At 41.0% G+C, this 16,512-nt stretch overlaps 1 protein-coding gene across 3 annotated transcripts in view; it reads left to right on the top strand.

Moving 5' to 3' along the window:
* ATP8B4 (ATPase phospholipid transporting 8B4 (putative)) overlaps positions 1 to 16,512 on the top strand; it is a 257,001-nt gene that overhangs the window by 55,657 nt on the left and 184,832 nt on the right. For all 3 annotated transcript variants that reach the window (XM_075858039.1, XM_075858037.1, XM_075858038.1), the window contains exon 5: positions 15,061 to 15,174. In XM_075858039.1, coding sequence (XP_075714154.1) covers positions 15,061 to 15,174 — 114 coding nt within the window. The remainder of the gene's footprint in view (positions 1 to 15,060; positions 15,175 to 16,512) is intronic.

The following is a 16,512-nucleotide window of genomic DNA, read 5'->3' as shown; positions in this document are numbered from 1 at the left end:
TAAACTCTTTCAGCACCCTGCACAGTGACTGTCTCCTGCCGGGTTCGGTCAAAACGAGTTCGGCCGAACCTGGTAAAGTTCGGTTCGCTCATGTCTAAGACACTCCGTTAGGATGTTTGTAAACAGAAAAGCACGTGGTGCTTTTCTGTTTACATTCAGTTTGACAGCTCTTGCGCGAATCACGCAGTTCGCACGGAAGTGCTTCCGTGCGACCTTCGTGGTTTTCACGCACCCATTGACTTCAATGGGTGCGTGATGCGCGAAAAACGCACGATTATAGAACATGTCGTGAGTTTTACGCAACGCACTCGCGCTGCGCAAAATTCACGCATCGTCTGCACTGCCCCATAGAGTAATATAGGTGCGTACGACACGCGTGAAAAGCACGCGCGTATATTACGCTCGTGTAAATGAGGCCTTATACTGATGAACTCTCGAGGGTGCACTACTTGATGGCAGCAAGTGCCCAGCCTTCCAGTCTGGTGAAGTGGGGTAGTGGTGGGATATGTAGGCCTCTATGTCATCATCTGGTGTCCTCTTTTGCAAGGCACGTTGCACAGCCTTCCTCACATTTAATGTCTCAGTAGACCTTTCCTCCACTCCTTCTGGATGGATCATCCGAGTCTCTCTAAGTGCAGCAATTTGCTCCATCAACAAACTATTTCCGTCTGTGTAATAATTGCCTGCGTCTGAGCGTGTGTTTGCTGCTCATGTAGGTTAGCTTAATTAGCTTTTTCATGGCGCTTGACTGGCTTTGAAGTACAGCAGCCGACTTGACCCAGTACATGAGCCAATTTTTTAGTCCTCAAAGCAAACTAGTTGTCATGTTGATGCCCCTAGCAACTGTTGCCCGCATCCAAAATTAATTGTCAGGATCTAAGCGTATGGGGGTTGTGGTTGGTGTCACGACTCTGGGGGTATGTTGGACCTACTAGGCCGCTCTGCCATAGCGGAGTAGCAGCTGGCCAAACTATAGTCAATGAAAGTCTTTAGAGTACCTGTATAGAAGTTCTGACAGACACGTGGTGTAGCAGACACTTTGGCGTAGCAGACTCCTTGGTACAGATGACACGTGGCACAGAAGACACTTGGTGTGGCAGATGACACTTGGCGTGGGAATAAGCTCGACTCCAACACTAGACTTTGCTCAGAAACAAACACAGTTACTGGATACGGGATACAGGAAACAGGATAAGGGAACACTGGGAACAGGATACACCTAAGGGACCATTTGCCAAACGAACATGGGTAGACGCAACAACGACTGACTTAAAGAGGCTCTGTCACCAGTTTATAAGTGCCCTATCTCCTACCTAATCTGAAAGGCGCTGTAATGTAGATTAAAAAACCTTTATTTTTGATGATGTTTAATTTTATGCTAATTTGTTGTTGTTGGGTGTTTTTTTTACTTTTGACCAAGTGGGAGTTGTAGAGAGAAGGTGTCATACACTTCTCTTCATTCATGTCCAGCTGTACTAACAGCACAGCGTGATCTCGCGAGATCACATTGTGCGGTAACTAACTCCCACAGTAACTGTACCGGAGTGTAGGCAGAATGAAAAGACATCGCCATTCTGGTCAAAAATAAACATTTTAAAAAAACCAAACAAAAAACTGCTGTTATCTACAGTCCATTACAGCGCCTTTCAGATTAGGTAAGAGATGGGGCACTTATAAACTGGTGACAGAGCCCCTTTAAGTAGGACAGGGAGAACAGGGATAGGCTAGGGAAGAATATAGTGGTGCACACGATGGCCCTTTAAGAGGTCAACAAAGCACGCGCACGCACCCTGCGGGAGCGAGGCACAGATGTGAGTAGTACATGCCGGCGGGAAGGAGGAGCAGGACACCGACAAGAAGGTAATAGATGCTGGCGGCCGCTAGCGCTACAGTTGGCAATAAGAATGTCGATACCATTTAAGTTTAACCCCTTGGTGACATACAACTACTATTACGTTGTTGTCGCCAAGGTCTTAAGGCAACCCAATGTAATTGTATGTTGTGTTGCTGGTGCAGGCTCAGAAGCTGAGCCCGCACCATAGCTAGCGGGTGTCAGCTGTATATTACATTATTATTATTATTATTATTATTATTATAGTAATGTAGTATTATTATATTATGATAGTAGATCAAATAACTAACTGATTAACAATAATTTTGTATTGTATCAAATTTGAAAGTAATGCGGTCCGTCAACTTCCCATTTTTTCTATATGTGGCCCACTTACCCGGCCGAGTTTGAGACCCCTGCCCTACGGGGTGTAGTTTCCAAAAAAGGGGTCACTCCTTGGGGATTTGTTTTACTATTTGACCTCAGAATCCTGCAATTGTGGGTCAATGGTGTGAAAATCACCAAAATAGGCCTCAAATGCGCATGGTGCTCTTCAATTCTGAGCCCTGTCTTTTGTCCAGGCAAATGATAAATGCCTTGAGGGGTGTAGTTTCGAAAATGGGCTCACTTCTTGGGGGCTTCCACTGTACTCTGGTACCTCAGGGCTTTGCAAATGCGACATAACACCCAAAAACGATTCCAGCAAAACTTGAGCTTCAAAAGCCAAATGGTGCTCCTTCTCTCCTGAGCCCTGCTGTGTTTCACTGAGTATATAAATGTCATGTAGTTCTCCCTAGTACAATTCTGAAATTCACTGGTTTATATCTTTAGGGATATGTATATTTTTTTATATAAAATATACATATCCCTAAAGATATAAACCAGTGAATTTGAGCCCTGCTGTGTGTCCAAACAGCAGTTTATTACCACATATGGGGTATTGCTGTAATCGGAAAAATTGCTTTTCAATTGTTGTGGTGTATTTTCATCTTTATTCCTGGTAAAACCTGAAAATGTCCATGTTTTATCAACTTTCACTGCATAATTACACTAAATTCTGCAAAAGAAAAGTGGGGTCAAAATGCTCACTATACCCCTCAATCAATTCTTTAAGGAGTGGAATTTCCTAAATGGGGTCACTTTTGGTGGGGTTTTCACTGATTTGGTCCCGCAGGGGCTTTGCAAATGTGACACGGCGCCGCAAAGCATTCCAGCAAAATTTGAGCTTCAAAAGCCAAATAACGTTCCTTCCCTTCTAAGCCCTGCCGTGGGTACGAACAGCAATTTATGTCCACATATGGGGTACTTCCGTGCTCTGGAGAAATTTATTTACAAATATTGGGGTGCTTTTTCTCTCTTAGCTCTCTTTTGAAAATGAAAAAATCTAAGCTAAAACTACATTTTATGGGGGAAAAAAATGTAGATTTTCATTTTCACGACCTACTTCCAATTAATTCTGCAAAAAATCTGTGGGGTCAAAATGCTCTTAGATAAATATTCCTAGATAAATTCCATAAGCGGTGTAGTTTTCAAAATGGGGGTTACATTTGGGGGGTTTCCACAGTTTTTTTCCCCCTCAGGGGCTTTGCAAATGCGACATGGCAGCTGAAAACCATTCCATCAAAATTTGAGCTCCAAATGCCAAATGGCGCTTCTTCCCTTTTGAGTCCTGCTGTGGGTCCAAACATAAGTTTATGACCACATATGGGGTATTTCCATAATCGGGAGAATTCACTTTACAAATGTTGGGGTGCTTTTTCTCCTATATTCCTTGTAAAAATAAAAACATTGTATGTTTTATTGTAAAAAATTTTGATTTTCATTTTTATGGGTTAATTCAAAGAAATTTAGCAAGAAAACTGTGGGATCCAAATGCTCACTATACCCCTAGATTATTACTTGGGGGTGTAGTTTCCAAAATGGTGTCTTTTTGAGGCGTTTTCCTATGTTTTTGCACCACAAGACCTTTTCAAAACTGACATGGTGCCTAAAATATAGAATATATAAAATATCAAAGGAGGCCTGAAAATCCACTAGGTGCTCCTTTGCTTCGGAGGCCTGTGCTTCAGTTCATTAGCACACTAGGGCCACATGTGGGATATTGCAGAATCTGGGCAATAAATATAGAGTTGCGTTTCTCTGGTAAAACCTTCTGCGTTACATGAAAAAATTTATTGCTAATGAATTTCTGGAAGAAAAATGAAATTTGTAAATTTCACCTCCACTTTGCTTTAATTCCTGTGAAACGCCTAAAGGGTTAAGACACTTTCTAAATGCTGTTTTGAATACTTTGAGGGGTGCAGTTTTTCAAATGGGGACATTTATGGGGACTTTGTAATATATAAGGCCCTCAAAGCCACTTCAGAACTGAACTGGTCCCTGAAAAAAAAGCCTTTTGAAATTTTCTTAAAGATGTGAGAAATTGCTGCTAAAGTTCTAAGCCTTGTAGCGTCCTAGAAAAATAAAAGTACGTTCAAAAAACGATGCAAACATAAAGTAGACATATAGGAAATGTTAAATAGTAACTATTTTCTGGGGTATTACTATCTGTCTTACAAGCAGATGCATTTAAATGTAGAAAAATGCAAATTTTTCCAAATTTTCTCTCAATTTTAGTGGTTTTTTTTACAAATAAATAATGCATACACTACCGTTCAAAAGTTTAGGGTCACTTAGAAATTTCCTGATTTTTGCAAGAAAAGCACAGTTTTTTTCAATGAAGATAACATTAAATTAATCAGAAATGCACTCTATACATTGTTAATGTGCTAAATGACTATTCTAGCTGCAAACGTCTGGTTTTTAATGCAATATCTGCATAGGTGTATAGAGACCCATTTCCAGCAACCATCACTCCAGTGTTCTAATGGTACATTGTGTTTGCGAACTGTGTTAGAAGGCTAATAGATGATTAGAAAACACTTGAAAACCCTGAGAATGTTAGCACCGCTGTAAACAGTGTTGCTGTTTAGAGGAGCTATAAAACTGACCTTCCTTTGAGCTAGTTGAGAATTACATTTGTGGGTTCGATTAAACTCTCAAAATGACTAGAAAAAGAGAGCTTTCATGTAAAACTCGACAGTCTATGCTTGTTCTTAGAAATGAAGGCTATTCCATGCGAGAAATTGCCAAGAAACTGAAGATTTCCTACAACGTTGTCTGTGCTACTCCCTTCAGAGGACTGCACAAACAGGCTCTAACCAGAGTAGAAAGAGAAGTGGGAGGCCCCGCTTCACAACTGAGCAACAAGACAAGTACATTAGAGTCTCTAGTTTGAGAAATAGACGCCTCACAGGTCCTCAACTGGCAGCTTCACTAAATAGTACCCGCAAAACGCCAGTGTCAACGTTTACAGTGAAGAGGCGACTCCGGGATGCTGGCCTTCAGGGCAGAGTGGCAAATAAAAAGCCATATCTGAGATTGGCTAATAAAAGGAAAAGATTAGTATGGGCAAAAGCACACAGAAATTGGACAGAGGAAGATTGGAAAAAAGTGTTATGGACAGACGAATTTAAGTTCGAGGTGTTTGGATCACACAGAAGAACATTTGTGAGACGCAGAACATCTGAAAAGATGCTGGAAGAGTGCCTGACGCCATCTGTCAAGCATGGTGGAGGTAATTTGATGGTCTGGGGTTGCTTTGGTGCTGGTAAAGTGGGAGATTTGTACAAGGTAAAAGGGATTTTGAATAAGGAAGGCTATCACTCCATTTTGCAACGCCATGCCATACCCTGTGGACAGCGCTTGATTGGAGCTAATTTCATCCTACAACAGGACAATGACACAAAGCACACCTCCAAATTATGCAAGAACTATTTAGGGAAGAAGCAGACAGCTGGTATTCTATCTGTAATGGAGTGGCCAGCGCAGTCACCAGATCTCAACCCCATATGGCTGTTGTGGGAGCAGCTTGACCGTATGGTACGCAAGAAGTGCCCATCAAGCCAATCCAACTTGTGGGAGGGGCTTCTGGAAGCATGGGGTGAAATTTCTCCCGATTACCTCAGCAAATTAACAGCTAGAATGCCAAAGGTCTGCAATGCTGTAATTGCTGCAAATGAAGCATTCTTTGACGAAAGCAAAGTTTGAAGGAGAAAATTATTATTTCAAATAAAAATCATTATTTCTAACCTTGTCAATGTCTTGACTATATTTTCTAGTCATTTTGCAACTCATTTGATAAATATAAGTGTGAGTTTTCATGGAAAACACAAAATTGTCTGGGTGACCCCAAACTTTTGAACGGTAGTGTATATCGATCAAATTTTTTTACTAACATAAAGTACAATATGTCACGAGAAAGCAATCTCAGAATCGCTTGGATAAGTAAAAGCATTCGAAAGTTATTACCACATAAAGTAACACATCAGATTTAAAGGCCAAAACTGGCTGTTTCTCCAAAGGGTTAAAGTTCAATCTTGACCTGTATTGCAGTCCAAAAATAAACAAGTGCTGATCCAGCTTATAAGACTTGCAGCATATAAACAAAACAAACACCTTTCCCTTCTGGGCACGAACTAAACAGAATACTTCCTCACCTATGATAACCAAGGAGTATGGTGTTCTTTGAATCAGCCTTTCCACACAATCCTTGGGTGGATTCCTAAACTCTGACACTGGACTGCATTCCCTCCCCGCTCCAGTACAGGGTTTCCCTAAGCCCAAATCAGTACAGGTGTGCTCACTGGGAGGGCTTCAGTGATTGCAGTCCAGTTTCAGAACCTGGGGATATATTTACAAGAAACTGCTACCAGCAGAATAATTCCTTTTGATCCAACTGCCAATAACGAAATAAATGGACAGATAAATAAATACATTTTATTGTGCTTCTATAAAGCAAAAAGACTGACTACACTGATTGATTAAAATAAGTAATATCACCTCCGTTTAGGTTTGAACAGACTGTGCACATTAGACCACGTGTATACAGTGAATGAAGTAAGTATTTGATCCCTTGCTGATTTTGTAAGTTTGCCCACTGTCAAACACATGAACAGTCTAGAATTTTTAGGCTAGGTTAATTTTACCAGTGAGAGATGGATTATATTAAAAAAAAAACAGAAAATCATATTGTCAAAATTTTATATATTTATTTGCAATGTGTACAGAGAAAAGTATTTGATCCCTTTGGCAAACAAGACTTAATACTTGGTGGCAAAACCCTTGTTGGCAAGCACAGCAGTCAGACGTTTTTTGTAGTTGATGAGGAGGTTTGCACACATGTTAGATGGAATTTTGGCCCACTCCTCTTTGCAGATCATCTGTAAATCATTAAGATTTCGAGGCTGTCGCTTGGCAACTCGGATCTTCAGCTCCCTCCATAAGTTTTCGATGGGATTAAGGTCTGGAGACTGGCTAGGCCACTCCATGACCTTAAAGAGGCTCTGTCACCAGATTTTGCAACCCCCTATCTGCTATTGCAGCAGATAGGCGCTGCAATGTAGATTACAGTAACGTTTTTATTTTTTAAAAACGAGCATTTTTGGCCAAGTTATGACCATTTTTGTAGTTATGCAAATGAGGCTTGCAAAAGTCCAAGTAGGTGTGTTTAAAAGTAAAACTCCAAGTGGGCGTGTATTATGTGCGTACATCGGGGCGTTTTTAATACTTTTACTAGCTGGGCGCTCTGATAAGAAGTATCATCCACTTCTCTTCAGAACGCCCAGCTTCTGCCTGATCACTGCTGTGACGTCACTCACAGGTCCTGCATCGTGTCAGACGAGCGAGGACACATCGGCACCTGAGGCTACAGTTGATTCTGCAGCAGCATCAGCGTTTGCAGGTAAGTAGCTACATTGACTTACCTGCTAACGCCGAGGCTGCTGCAGAATCAACTGAAGCCTCTGGTGCCGATGTGTCCGACACGATGCAGGACCTGTGAGTGACGTCACAGATCTGCACTGCCAGAATCTGGGCGTTCTGAAGAGAAGTGGATGATACTTCTCATCAGAGCGCCCAGCTAGTAAAAGTATTAAAAACGCCCCGATGTACGCACATAATACACGCCCACTTGGACTTTTACTTTTAAACACACCCACTTGGACTTTTGCAAGCCTCATTTGCATAACTACAAAAATGGTCATAACTTGGCCAAAAATGCTCGTTTTTTAAAAATAAAAACGTTACTGTAATCTACATTGCAGCGTCTATCTGCTGCAATAGCAGATAGGGGTTGCAAAATCTGGTGACAGAGCCTCTTTAATGTGCTTCTTTTTGAGCCAGCCACGAGCCATTTTTAATGTCCTGGTGGAGGGAAGGAGGTTGTCACTCAGGTTTTAACGGTACATGGCTCCATCCATTCTCCCATTGATGCGGTGAAGTAGTCCTGTGCCCTTAGTAGAGAAACACCCCCAAAACATAATGTTTCCACCTCCATGCTTGACAGTGGGGACGGTGTTCTTTGGGTCATAGGCAGCATTTCTCTTCCTCCAAACACGGCGAGTTGAGTTAATGCCAAAGAGCTCAATTTTAGTCTCATCTGACCACAGCACCTTCTCCCAATCACTCTCAGAATCATCCAGATGTTCATTTGCAAACTTCAGACGGGCCTGTACATGTGCCTTCTTGAGCAGGGGGACCTTGCGGGCACTGCAGGATTTTAATCCATTACGGCGTAATGTGTTACCAATGGTTTTCTTGGTGACTGTGGTCCCAGCTGCCTTGAGATCATTAACAAGTTCCCCCCGTGTAGTTTTCGGCTGAGCTCTCACCTTCCTCAGGATCAAGGATACCCCACGAGGTGAGATTTTGCATGGAGCCCCAGATCGATGTCGATTGACAGTCATTTTGTATGTCTTCCATTTTCTTACTATTGCACCAAAAGTTGTCTCCTTCTCACCCAGCGTCTTACTTATGGTTTTGTAGCCCATTCCAGCCTTGTGCAGGTCTATGATCTTGTCCCTGACATCCTTAGAAAGCTCTTTGGTCTTGCCCATGTTGTAGAGGTTAGAGTCAGACTGATTAATTGAGTCTGTGGACAGGAGTCTTTTATACAGGTGACCATGTAAGACAGCTGTCTTTAATGCAGGCACCAAGTTGATTTGGAGCGTGTAACTGGTCTGGAGGAGGCTGAACTCTTAATGGTTGGTAGGGGATCAAATACTTATTTCTCTGTGCACAATGCAAATAAATAAATATCATTTTGACTATGTGATTTTCCTTTTTTCTTAAATATAATCTATCTCTCACTGGTAAAATTAACCTAGCCTAAAAATTCTAGACTGTTCATGACTTTGACAGTGGGCAAACTTACAAAATCAGCAAGGGATCAAATACTTATTTCCTTCACTGTATGTACTATGTTCAGTGTTGCTCGTGGCTGCAGACCAACGAGTCAAACATCTAGCATATGTGGAGAGCAACGGAGGTTCATATTAGATTTAAAGTTGTGAGTATCAGAGCCCCCCCGAAATGTTTCGCTGTGCTTTACAGCGTCCTCAGGGGTTCAGGGGCTTACCTGGGGATACACACAAGGAGTCTGAAGACAGAGAACATGACGGGCGCACTGCAAAACACCACCATGTTCTGTTTTCAGTGCCTGACGCGCATTAGTGCAGTGCCAGCAGCATTACATCATGCTGACTGCGCAGGCACAACAAGTGTATGCGCGATCAGAAGCAGGGCAATGGCTGTGATACACGGCTGCAACCCCGCTCCAACGGCGGAGATCAGAGAAACTGCTGATCTCCTCTGCTATTCCCTTGAATGCCTCGATCAAAGTTGACCACAGAATTTAAGGGGAAAATGATAAGGGGGATACCCCTTTGATCGCTCACAGGGGAATCCCTGCGATGCGATAGAGGGACATACCATATACGGGCAGACAGCCCAGGGTCCATTGAAGGACCCCAGGGCTGTCTGACCATATTTCCTGTTGTTAGGGCATACTTATGTCCTAACAATTGCCTGTGTACTCAGTACACAGACTAATGTACTGGCATATAGATTTATTCCAGTGCATTAAAGTTTAAAAATAGAAAAGTAAAAAAAAATATGTCAAATTAAAAATAAAAAATTTAAAAAAATACATCCACTTTTTAAAAAATAAACATTAGAATAAATGTCCAAATACTTAAAATATACACATATTCTGTATCGTTGCAACCGTGAGGGTATGTTCACACGCTTAGCAAAAAACGTCTGAAAATACAGAGCTGTTTTCAAGGGAAAACAGCTCTTGATTTTCAGCCGTTTTTTTAGCAACTCGCATTTTTTGCGGCGATTTTTACGGGTGTTTTTGGAGCTGTTTTTCTATAGAGTCAATGAAAAACTGCTCAAAACGGCACTTCTTTTTCGTGGATGCTTTTCTTACGCAGCCGGTTTTCAAAACGGCCGCGTAAAAACACCCCGTCAGACCAGAACGCCGTTTTTCCCATTGAAATTAATGGGCAGATGTTTGGAGGCGTTCTGCTTCCGATTTTTCCGTTTACGGCCCAAAAAACATCCGAAAATAAGCCGTGTGAACATACCCTTATAATAAATTTATAGCGCCATTTATGAAGTTTATGCTGTTAAAAATAAAATAACAACTGATTTCTTTCACTTATTAATGTGAGACACGTGGTATTATGAATGTTGAACCTCCATGTGCCTCACATTAATAGTAATTAACCCCATCATGTACCTCACACATTAACGCAATGTTGTCCGTTATGACTGTGAGAAACATGATGGGTTTATTACTATTAATGTGCGGCACATGGAGGTTCAAAATTTATCACACCACGTGCCTCACATCAGAAAACGGAAGAACTTTTTTTTTTATTGTTGGTGAAGTATTGTTTTGGTGTCGAGAATCGAAACACTACACGAAGTATCGGTATTGAAGTCCAAATTCTGGTATCGTGACAACCCTATTATAACCAATAAGTGCAATTCAATATAATATGCACATAATTTTTAAAAAAAGGGGGAAAGATACTGAACTATGCCTTTATTCCCCAAGAATATATGAGTATCATGAGTTGAACAGATTGTTTTGCAACTGAAACATCTCTCTTGGGTTTTCATAGTGCTCAGTTCTAAGAAACAGGTTATTTTCCATTGCTTTGTAATGTGTTATGACATGTGTTTGGTCTCAGGGTAGCGGTGTGTCTCTCTCATAAACAGCCGACTCCCTTCAGAACAGTACCACAAGTTGGTACTGAGGTGTCTAACCATAATTTCATCATTTCATCTGACCCTTTTAGCCTCCTTGTTATATGTATATCTATATTTTGCTTTTTAAATATTTACATACTCCATAATATGAATAAGGATTCGTTCACATCTGCGTCAGGGCTCCATTCTAACATTCCGTTGGAGCTTTCCGTCATAACGGAGCTGACTGAAACAATCGGAAACCGTAGCTTTCCGTTTGCATCACTATTGATTTCAATGGAGACGGATCCGGTGCAAATGGTTTCCATTTGCCTCAGTTGTGCAAATGTTCCGTCGTTTTGACAGGATTGAATACGATAGTCGACTGCGCTATTCACTCTGTCAAAACGACGGAACCCATGCACAACTGAGGCAAACGGAAACCATTTCCACTGGATCCATTACAATTGAAATCAATGGTGTTGCAAACGGAAACCTATGGTTTAGGTTTGTTTAAGTCAGGGCTCTGTTCTGACGGGAAGCTCAGACGGAATGCCAGGGCGGAGCCCTGACGCAGATGTGAACAAAGCCTAATACCTTGAAAATAAGGATTTATGGTTTCTCTTTGTATGGTGAGCTGCACCACCTTTATCCAGCAAGTCTCTTCTTATATAGAAAAGTCCTAATTTCTTCTACAAACAATTATGGATGAAGAACCTAGAAGTAACTTCTAGGACTAGTATAGGCATCTTTTTACTTATGTAGATATTTCCCTAGTAGAGTATACTGGACCACATTACCAATATGTAAAATTTTGCAGAGTAAAGATAGCTTTATAACTGCTGAGTACCTAAAATTTATATTCTGCCAAAAACTGTAAATGCAGACTGGCCATACAAATAAAATAATTGTTAAATGGATGGGAGAGGATGAGTGACTGCGGTCACCTGGAACCTGTTCACCTTCCAATCTGTTTCATCTATTTTCCTCTGGACGAGGTGTCAGAAGTGTGCCTGGCAAGACCCAGGGACAGTAGATTTTTAGAGATCCATTCACAACTAGTTAAAAGGAACCTGTCCCTAGGTTTGAAGCCACTAAACCACGTGCATGTCGATATTGAGCTGGGGTTTAGTGTTCGAAAACATTCAGGAAATAGTTAGTAAAATACCGTAACTTACAAGTTACTGAGAGGAGTCCAGCGGCATCGGGCACATGCACATTGCACACATGAAGCCGAGGACAGTATAACACGTTTCACTGCGCTATGCGCCTGATGGCGCTTCCGGACTGATCTCAGTAACTAGTTTTTTTTTCGAACTATTGCCTAAATGTTCTGAACGCTAAACCCCATCTCAATAACGCCATGCATTTCGTTTAGTGGCTCCAAACATAGTGACAGATTTCCTTTAAGTCACTGAACTGCTTAATAGAGTTTGGAGATTGATCCTTCCCCCCGAGTTTTTGCTTGTCATGGATCCCCAGTTTTACATGTTCGAGAAGTTTGTCCATTCTATACATCTAAACCAGTGCAAATCTCGGTGCTGGATCTCATATCTGTGCCTCCTGCAGCCCTGATCCCAGCAAAATGAAATACTCGGGTCAGGACGCAAGATGCGCCACTAATTAGAGGCTTTCACCTGTGTCGCAACTTACTTTAACTTTTCTTACTGTTATAAATGATTAGCGGAAAATCCGCAGCATATTACAGTAGCAGCAGAGTAGATGATATTTGAACAAATCTCTTCCACACGCTGCATAAAAAATCTGCTGAAAAAAACGTTCATGAATTGACCTGCGTCGTGGTTTTTTAATTCGCAGCGTGCCAATTTCTACTTTGGAATCTATGCTTTTCTGTTGCAGGTTTTCCCGATTTAATTTAATGGGGAGGTAAAACCGGCAGCAAATAACAAATCTTTCGATTTTTTTGCGGTGGAAAAGCTGTGATTCTGCCGCAAAAATACCAACACAGAAGAAAGCAAAACTTTTTTTTTTTTTGTGTGAAATGAATAAATAAATTTATACTTACAGCCTGTCCGTTGTTATTGCGACGCTTCCTTCTGTTTTCCGTGTAGTCCTGCATCCTGGGATAACGTTTCATTCCATGTGACTGCTGCAACCAGTCACAGGCTGCAGCAGTCACATGGGCTGCAGCGTCATCCCAGGAGGGCAGCCAGTACGAGAACAGAGGAAAGTGTCGCTTTGACAACGGAGACCGGGGTAAGTATAAACTTTTTTTTTTTCCAGCCAATGCTTTCTGCAGCGGAGATACCGCCCGAAAAACTGAATTACAATTCGGCGCGGTTTTTCGGGCAGAATTCGCTGCAGGTTCCAAGACGGATATGCTGTGTACTAAAATGCAGCGTATCCACCCTGTACGAACATAGCCTTATTGTAATTCTAAGAATAATTGTGAATTGTAATGATGTAAATTGCTTTTATGCATTAGAAAATAATATGAATATTCTTTTGTATGCAGCCTATTTCTTAAATTAATACCTTGTCTTATTTAGATTTGTATTCTCAATATAATTCTGCTACATATGTTCATGTTTGCGTAGAATCAAAATCACTACATCGTGGTATTTATCTCGGAGTACAATTTTTATCTGGAGAACTTTTGTGATTCTTGAGCGCCCTCTACAGGAAGTTCTGTGGTTTGTCACAGTAACTGCAATTTTGCTTTATCTTACGAAGTACAGAGGTAGACAACCTTGGATAAACGTAAAAACTTCAAGAATACAATGGTACAGTATATTGTACTAATGTCGCTGCATAACTAAATCAAATGATATAAGAGTAAAAGAATGGGGAATAGTAAGAGAGTAGTAAGAAGAAGAAAAAGAGAGGAAAAAAAGAAAGAAAGAAAGGAGGGAGAGAGGTAGAAGGGACAAGGAAGGAGATCAGGAGGGTGTTTTGACTTCATTACATAGTTGTCAATTGCCAGCCTTTCACTTGTATAAGTATGGATGGGCATGGGCTATCCACAGACCCCAGATTTTTAAAAACTTTGGCCGAGTATCAGTTAGGATACTGGTAAGCTGTACGTAAGATACGCACCGCAGGTGAATTTCTGCTCGGAAATTTTACGCAGCATGTGGATGAGCTTTGTTAAATCTCACACTATGCTGCTACTGTATTCTGCTGCATATTTTCCATCAGCAATTCCGGACAGAAAATACGCAGCAATCCCATTAAGTGTGGACAAGCCCTAAAGCTGGGTTCACATTGCATGATTTTGTTGTGTTTTGCAGCATTTCAAACGCAGCTAAAAGAAACGCATCTAAAAAAAACTAATTTTAAATGTTTGAACTGTAACCTGGTTTTGAATTAAATGATCATAGGCATAGGTTTTGGTTCATTAACTTTTATTGAGAGACATTGGAGTTTATCTACCAAAACGAAAAATGCAACAAAAACGCACAGTTTGAACCAAGCCCAAGGTTTCATGAGGTATCCCGCAAAAGTAAACTTCAGTTTCAATAAGAGACATCCAAGGGTTCCGGCAATCATAAACTATCAGATTGGCAATGATCAGCTTGAAAATGACAAGATCTGACAACTTCAATCAAATGTTTATTGGTAGCTTGATAAATTATTGCTCATAAACTCTTATTGCTTAAAAACGTCGGAAAACACGGAGCTGTTTTCAAGGGAAAACAGCTCCTGATTTTCAGACGTTTTTATTCAAAGTCGCGTTTTTCACAGCGTTTTTCACGGCCGTTTTTGGAGCTGTTTTTCTATAGAGTCAATAAAAAACGGCTCCAAAAACGTATCAAGAAGTGACATGCACTTCTTTTTCGTTTTTCCTGTCTGCTTCCAATTTTTCGGCTGTTTTAGCAGTGTGAACATACCCTTATAAGCTTTTGCACGCTGGAGTCATCTTTTTTTTCCACTGATACTTATAATAATAAAGAAATTCATACAAGACATTTCATGTTCCATTAACGTGCATTGTGTTCAGTTTCATTGTTCATGGATCAGAATTTCACATTATCTAATCTAATGTGTTCATATGTTAAAGAAAAAATGGTTAATACAGATTCCAGTTATACAATTACATTTTGGGAACTTGACCTATGACCTGTTCTATATCAGAGATACAATAAAGCAGATTCTCTGATGAACTAACCAGCTTGTTCATGTGTTTCCAGAATAATGGCATCAAGACATCCAAGTACAACATCATCACGTTCTTGCCTATCAATTTATTTGAACAGTTCCAGCGGGTTGCCAATGCATATTTTCTTTTTCTCCTCATCTTACAGGTATGTGTAGCCAATAATGTGTCTCCTTTTCTGATTCACCTAGTGGCTTGTAAACATAAGTTGGTATACTTTTAGAATATTAGTGGCCCTTTTATAAAGTAGTATGCAGTTCAGATTTAGTGGATCCTTATTACTCAGTAAGCGAGTTTCTAAGTTTTACTGTTCTATACAATCTTGGTTTTAGTTGGTGACGTCAACATTTTTGAGCAAAGAGAATAAAAGCAGAAGCAGACAATACTGCATGGTTAGCCTTTCTAGATGCCAAGGAGGTTTAATGCTGCCTTTATGTCTATTGAGATCCTATAATCATTTTATATGTTAGGTGTCTGCTATCAGGACAAGTCCTTTCAAAGGGGTGCAAATTGGGCATACTCCTACAGTGAAGAAACAGTGTTCACCTAGCACATTAATTGTATAGCTCCCCAAATAGCTTATTATAGGAGGTGATCTCAAAACTTCTTGTACTGTTCTTCTAGGAAGTCATGAGAGATGTTCTTTGTCTGAAAATCAGCTGCTGGTGAGCTCAGCACAAGGATCGTTTTAATGTCTGTGTCCTCCCCTGGGTAGCATTGCCTGGTCTGCAAAGTAATATAGATAATGACATAGTAGACTTCAGCTATATACAATGTTAAAAGATACAAAGGGTATGTGTTTAAAATATATACTGCAGGAAATCAATAAACTATGTCACCATCTATGAACAGAATTGTAGTGTGCCCTAACAGCAGGCTTCCTGAATAGACAGCCCTGGGGATTCTTTCTAAGTGGGGTCCTACAGTCGGCGATTGAGTCAACTGGGAAACCTGGTGACCTGATTGAAGGTGTTGTCCCCACTGTTAAGGCAGCAGTCAAGGACCCTGGCAAACAATAGGTTTTATAGCCGGGATTTGAGGTTCCTTCGATCCCAGCCATGGAGCAGGAGGCTTCTCTAAGAACAGGAGCTGTTAGTAATAGCTTGTTCTTAGTGCAGGAGCCCAGAGTGAAGAGTTCACTCCCCTCCACTGCAGCTATGCCTAAAGATGTTGCTGCAGACTGAGGACCTACACTGCCTGCCATCAAAAGACAGTGGGCGGTCGTTGAGTTAATCGCTGCAAAAAATCACCAAAACACTGCCTTGTGTGCAGGCGCCGTTAAGATATATATATATATATATAAAGAGCAAAAATCAGGCAGCACTCCGTTTATGAAGGTGAAAAAAAAGAGGGTACTTTTATTGTCCCATAGGCAACGTTTCAGCTCCTTCCCCTGGAGCCTTTCTCAAGCGTGAGAAAGGCTCCAGGGGAAGGAGCTGAAACGTTGCCTATGGGACAATAAAAGTACCCTCTTTTTTTTTCACCT

Source organism: Rhinoderma darwinii, chromosome 3 (genome assembly GCF_050947455.1).
Source record: "Rhinoderma darwinii isolate aRhiDar2 chromosome 3, aRhiDar2.hap1, whole genome shotgun sequence".
NCBI lineage: Eukaryota > Metazoa > Chordata > Amphibia > Anura > Rhinodermatidae > Rhinoderma > Rhinoderma darwinii.
Note: the sequence above shows the minus strand (reverse complement) of the source record. Positions and strands in the feature narration are given on the sequence as shown.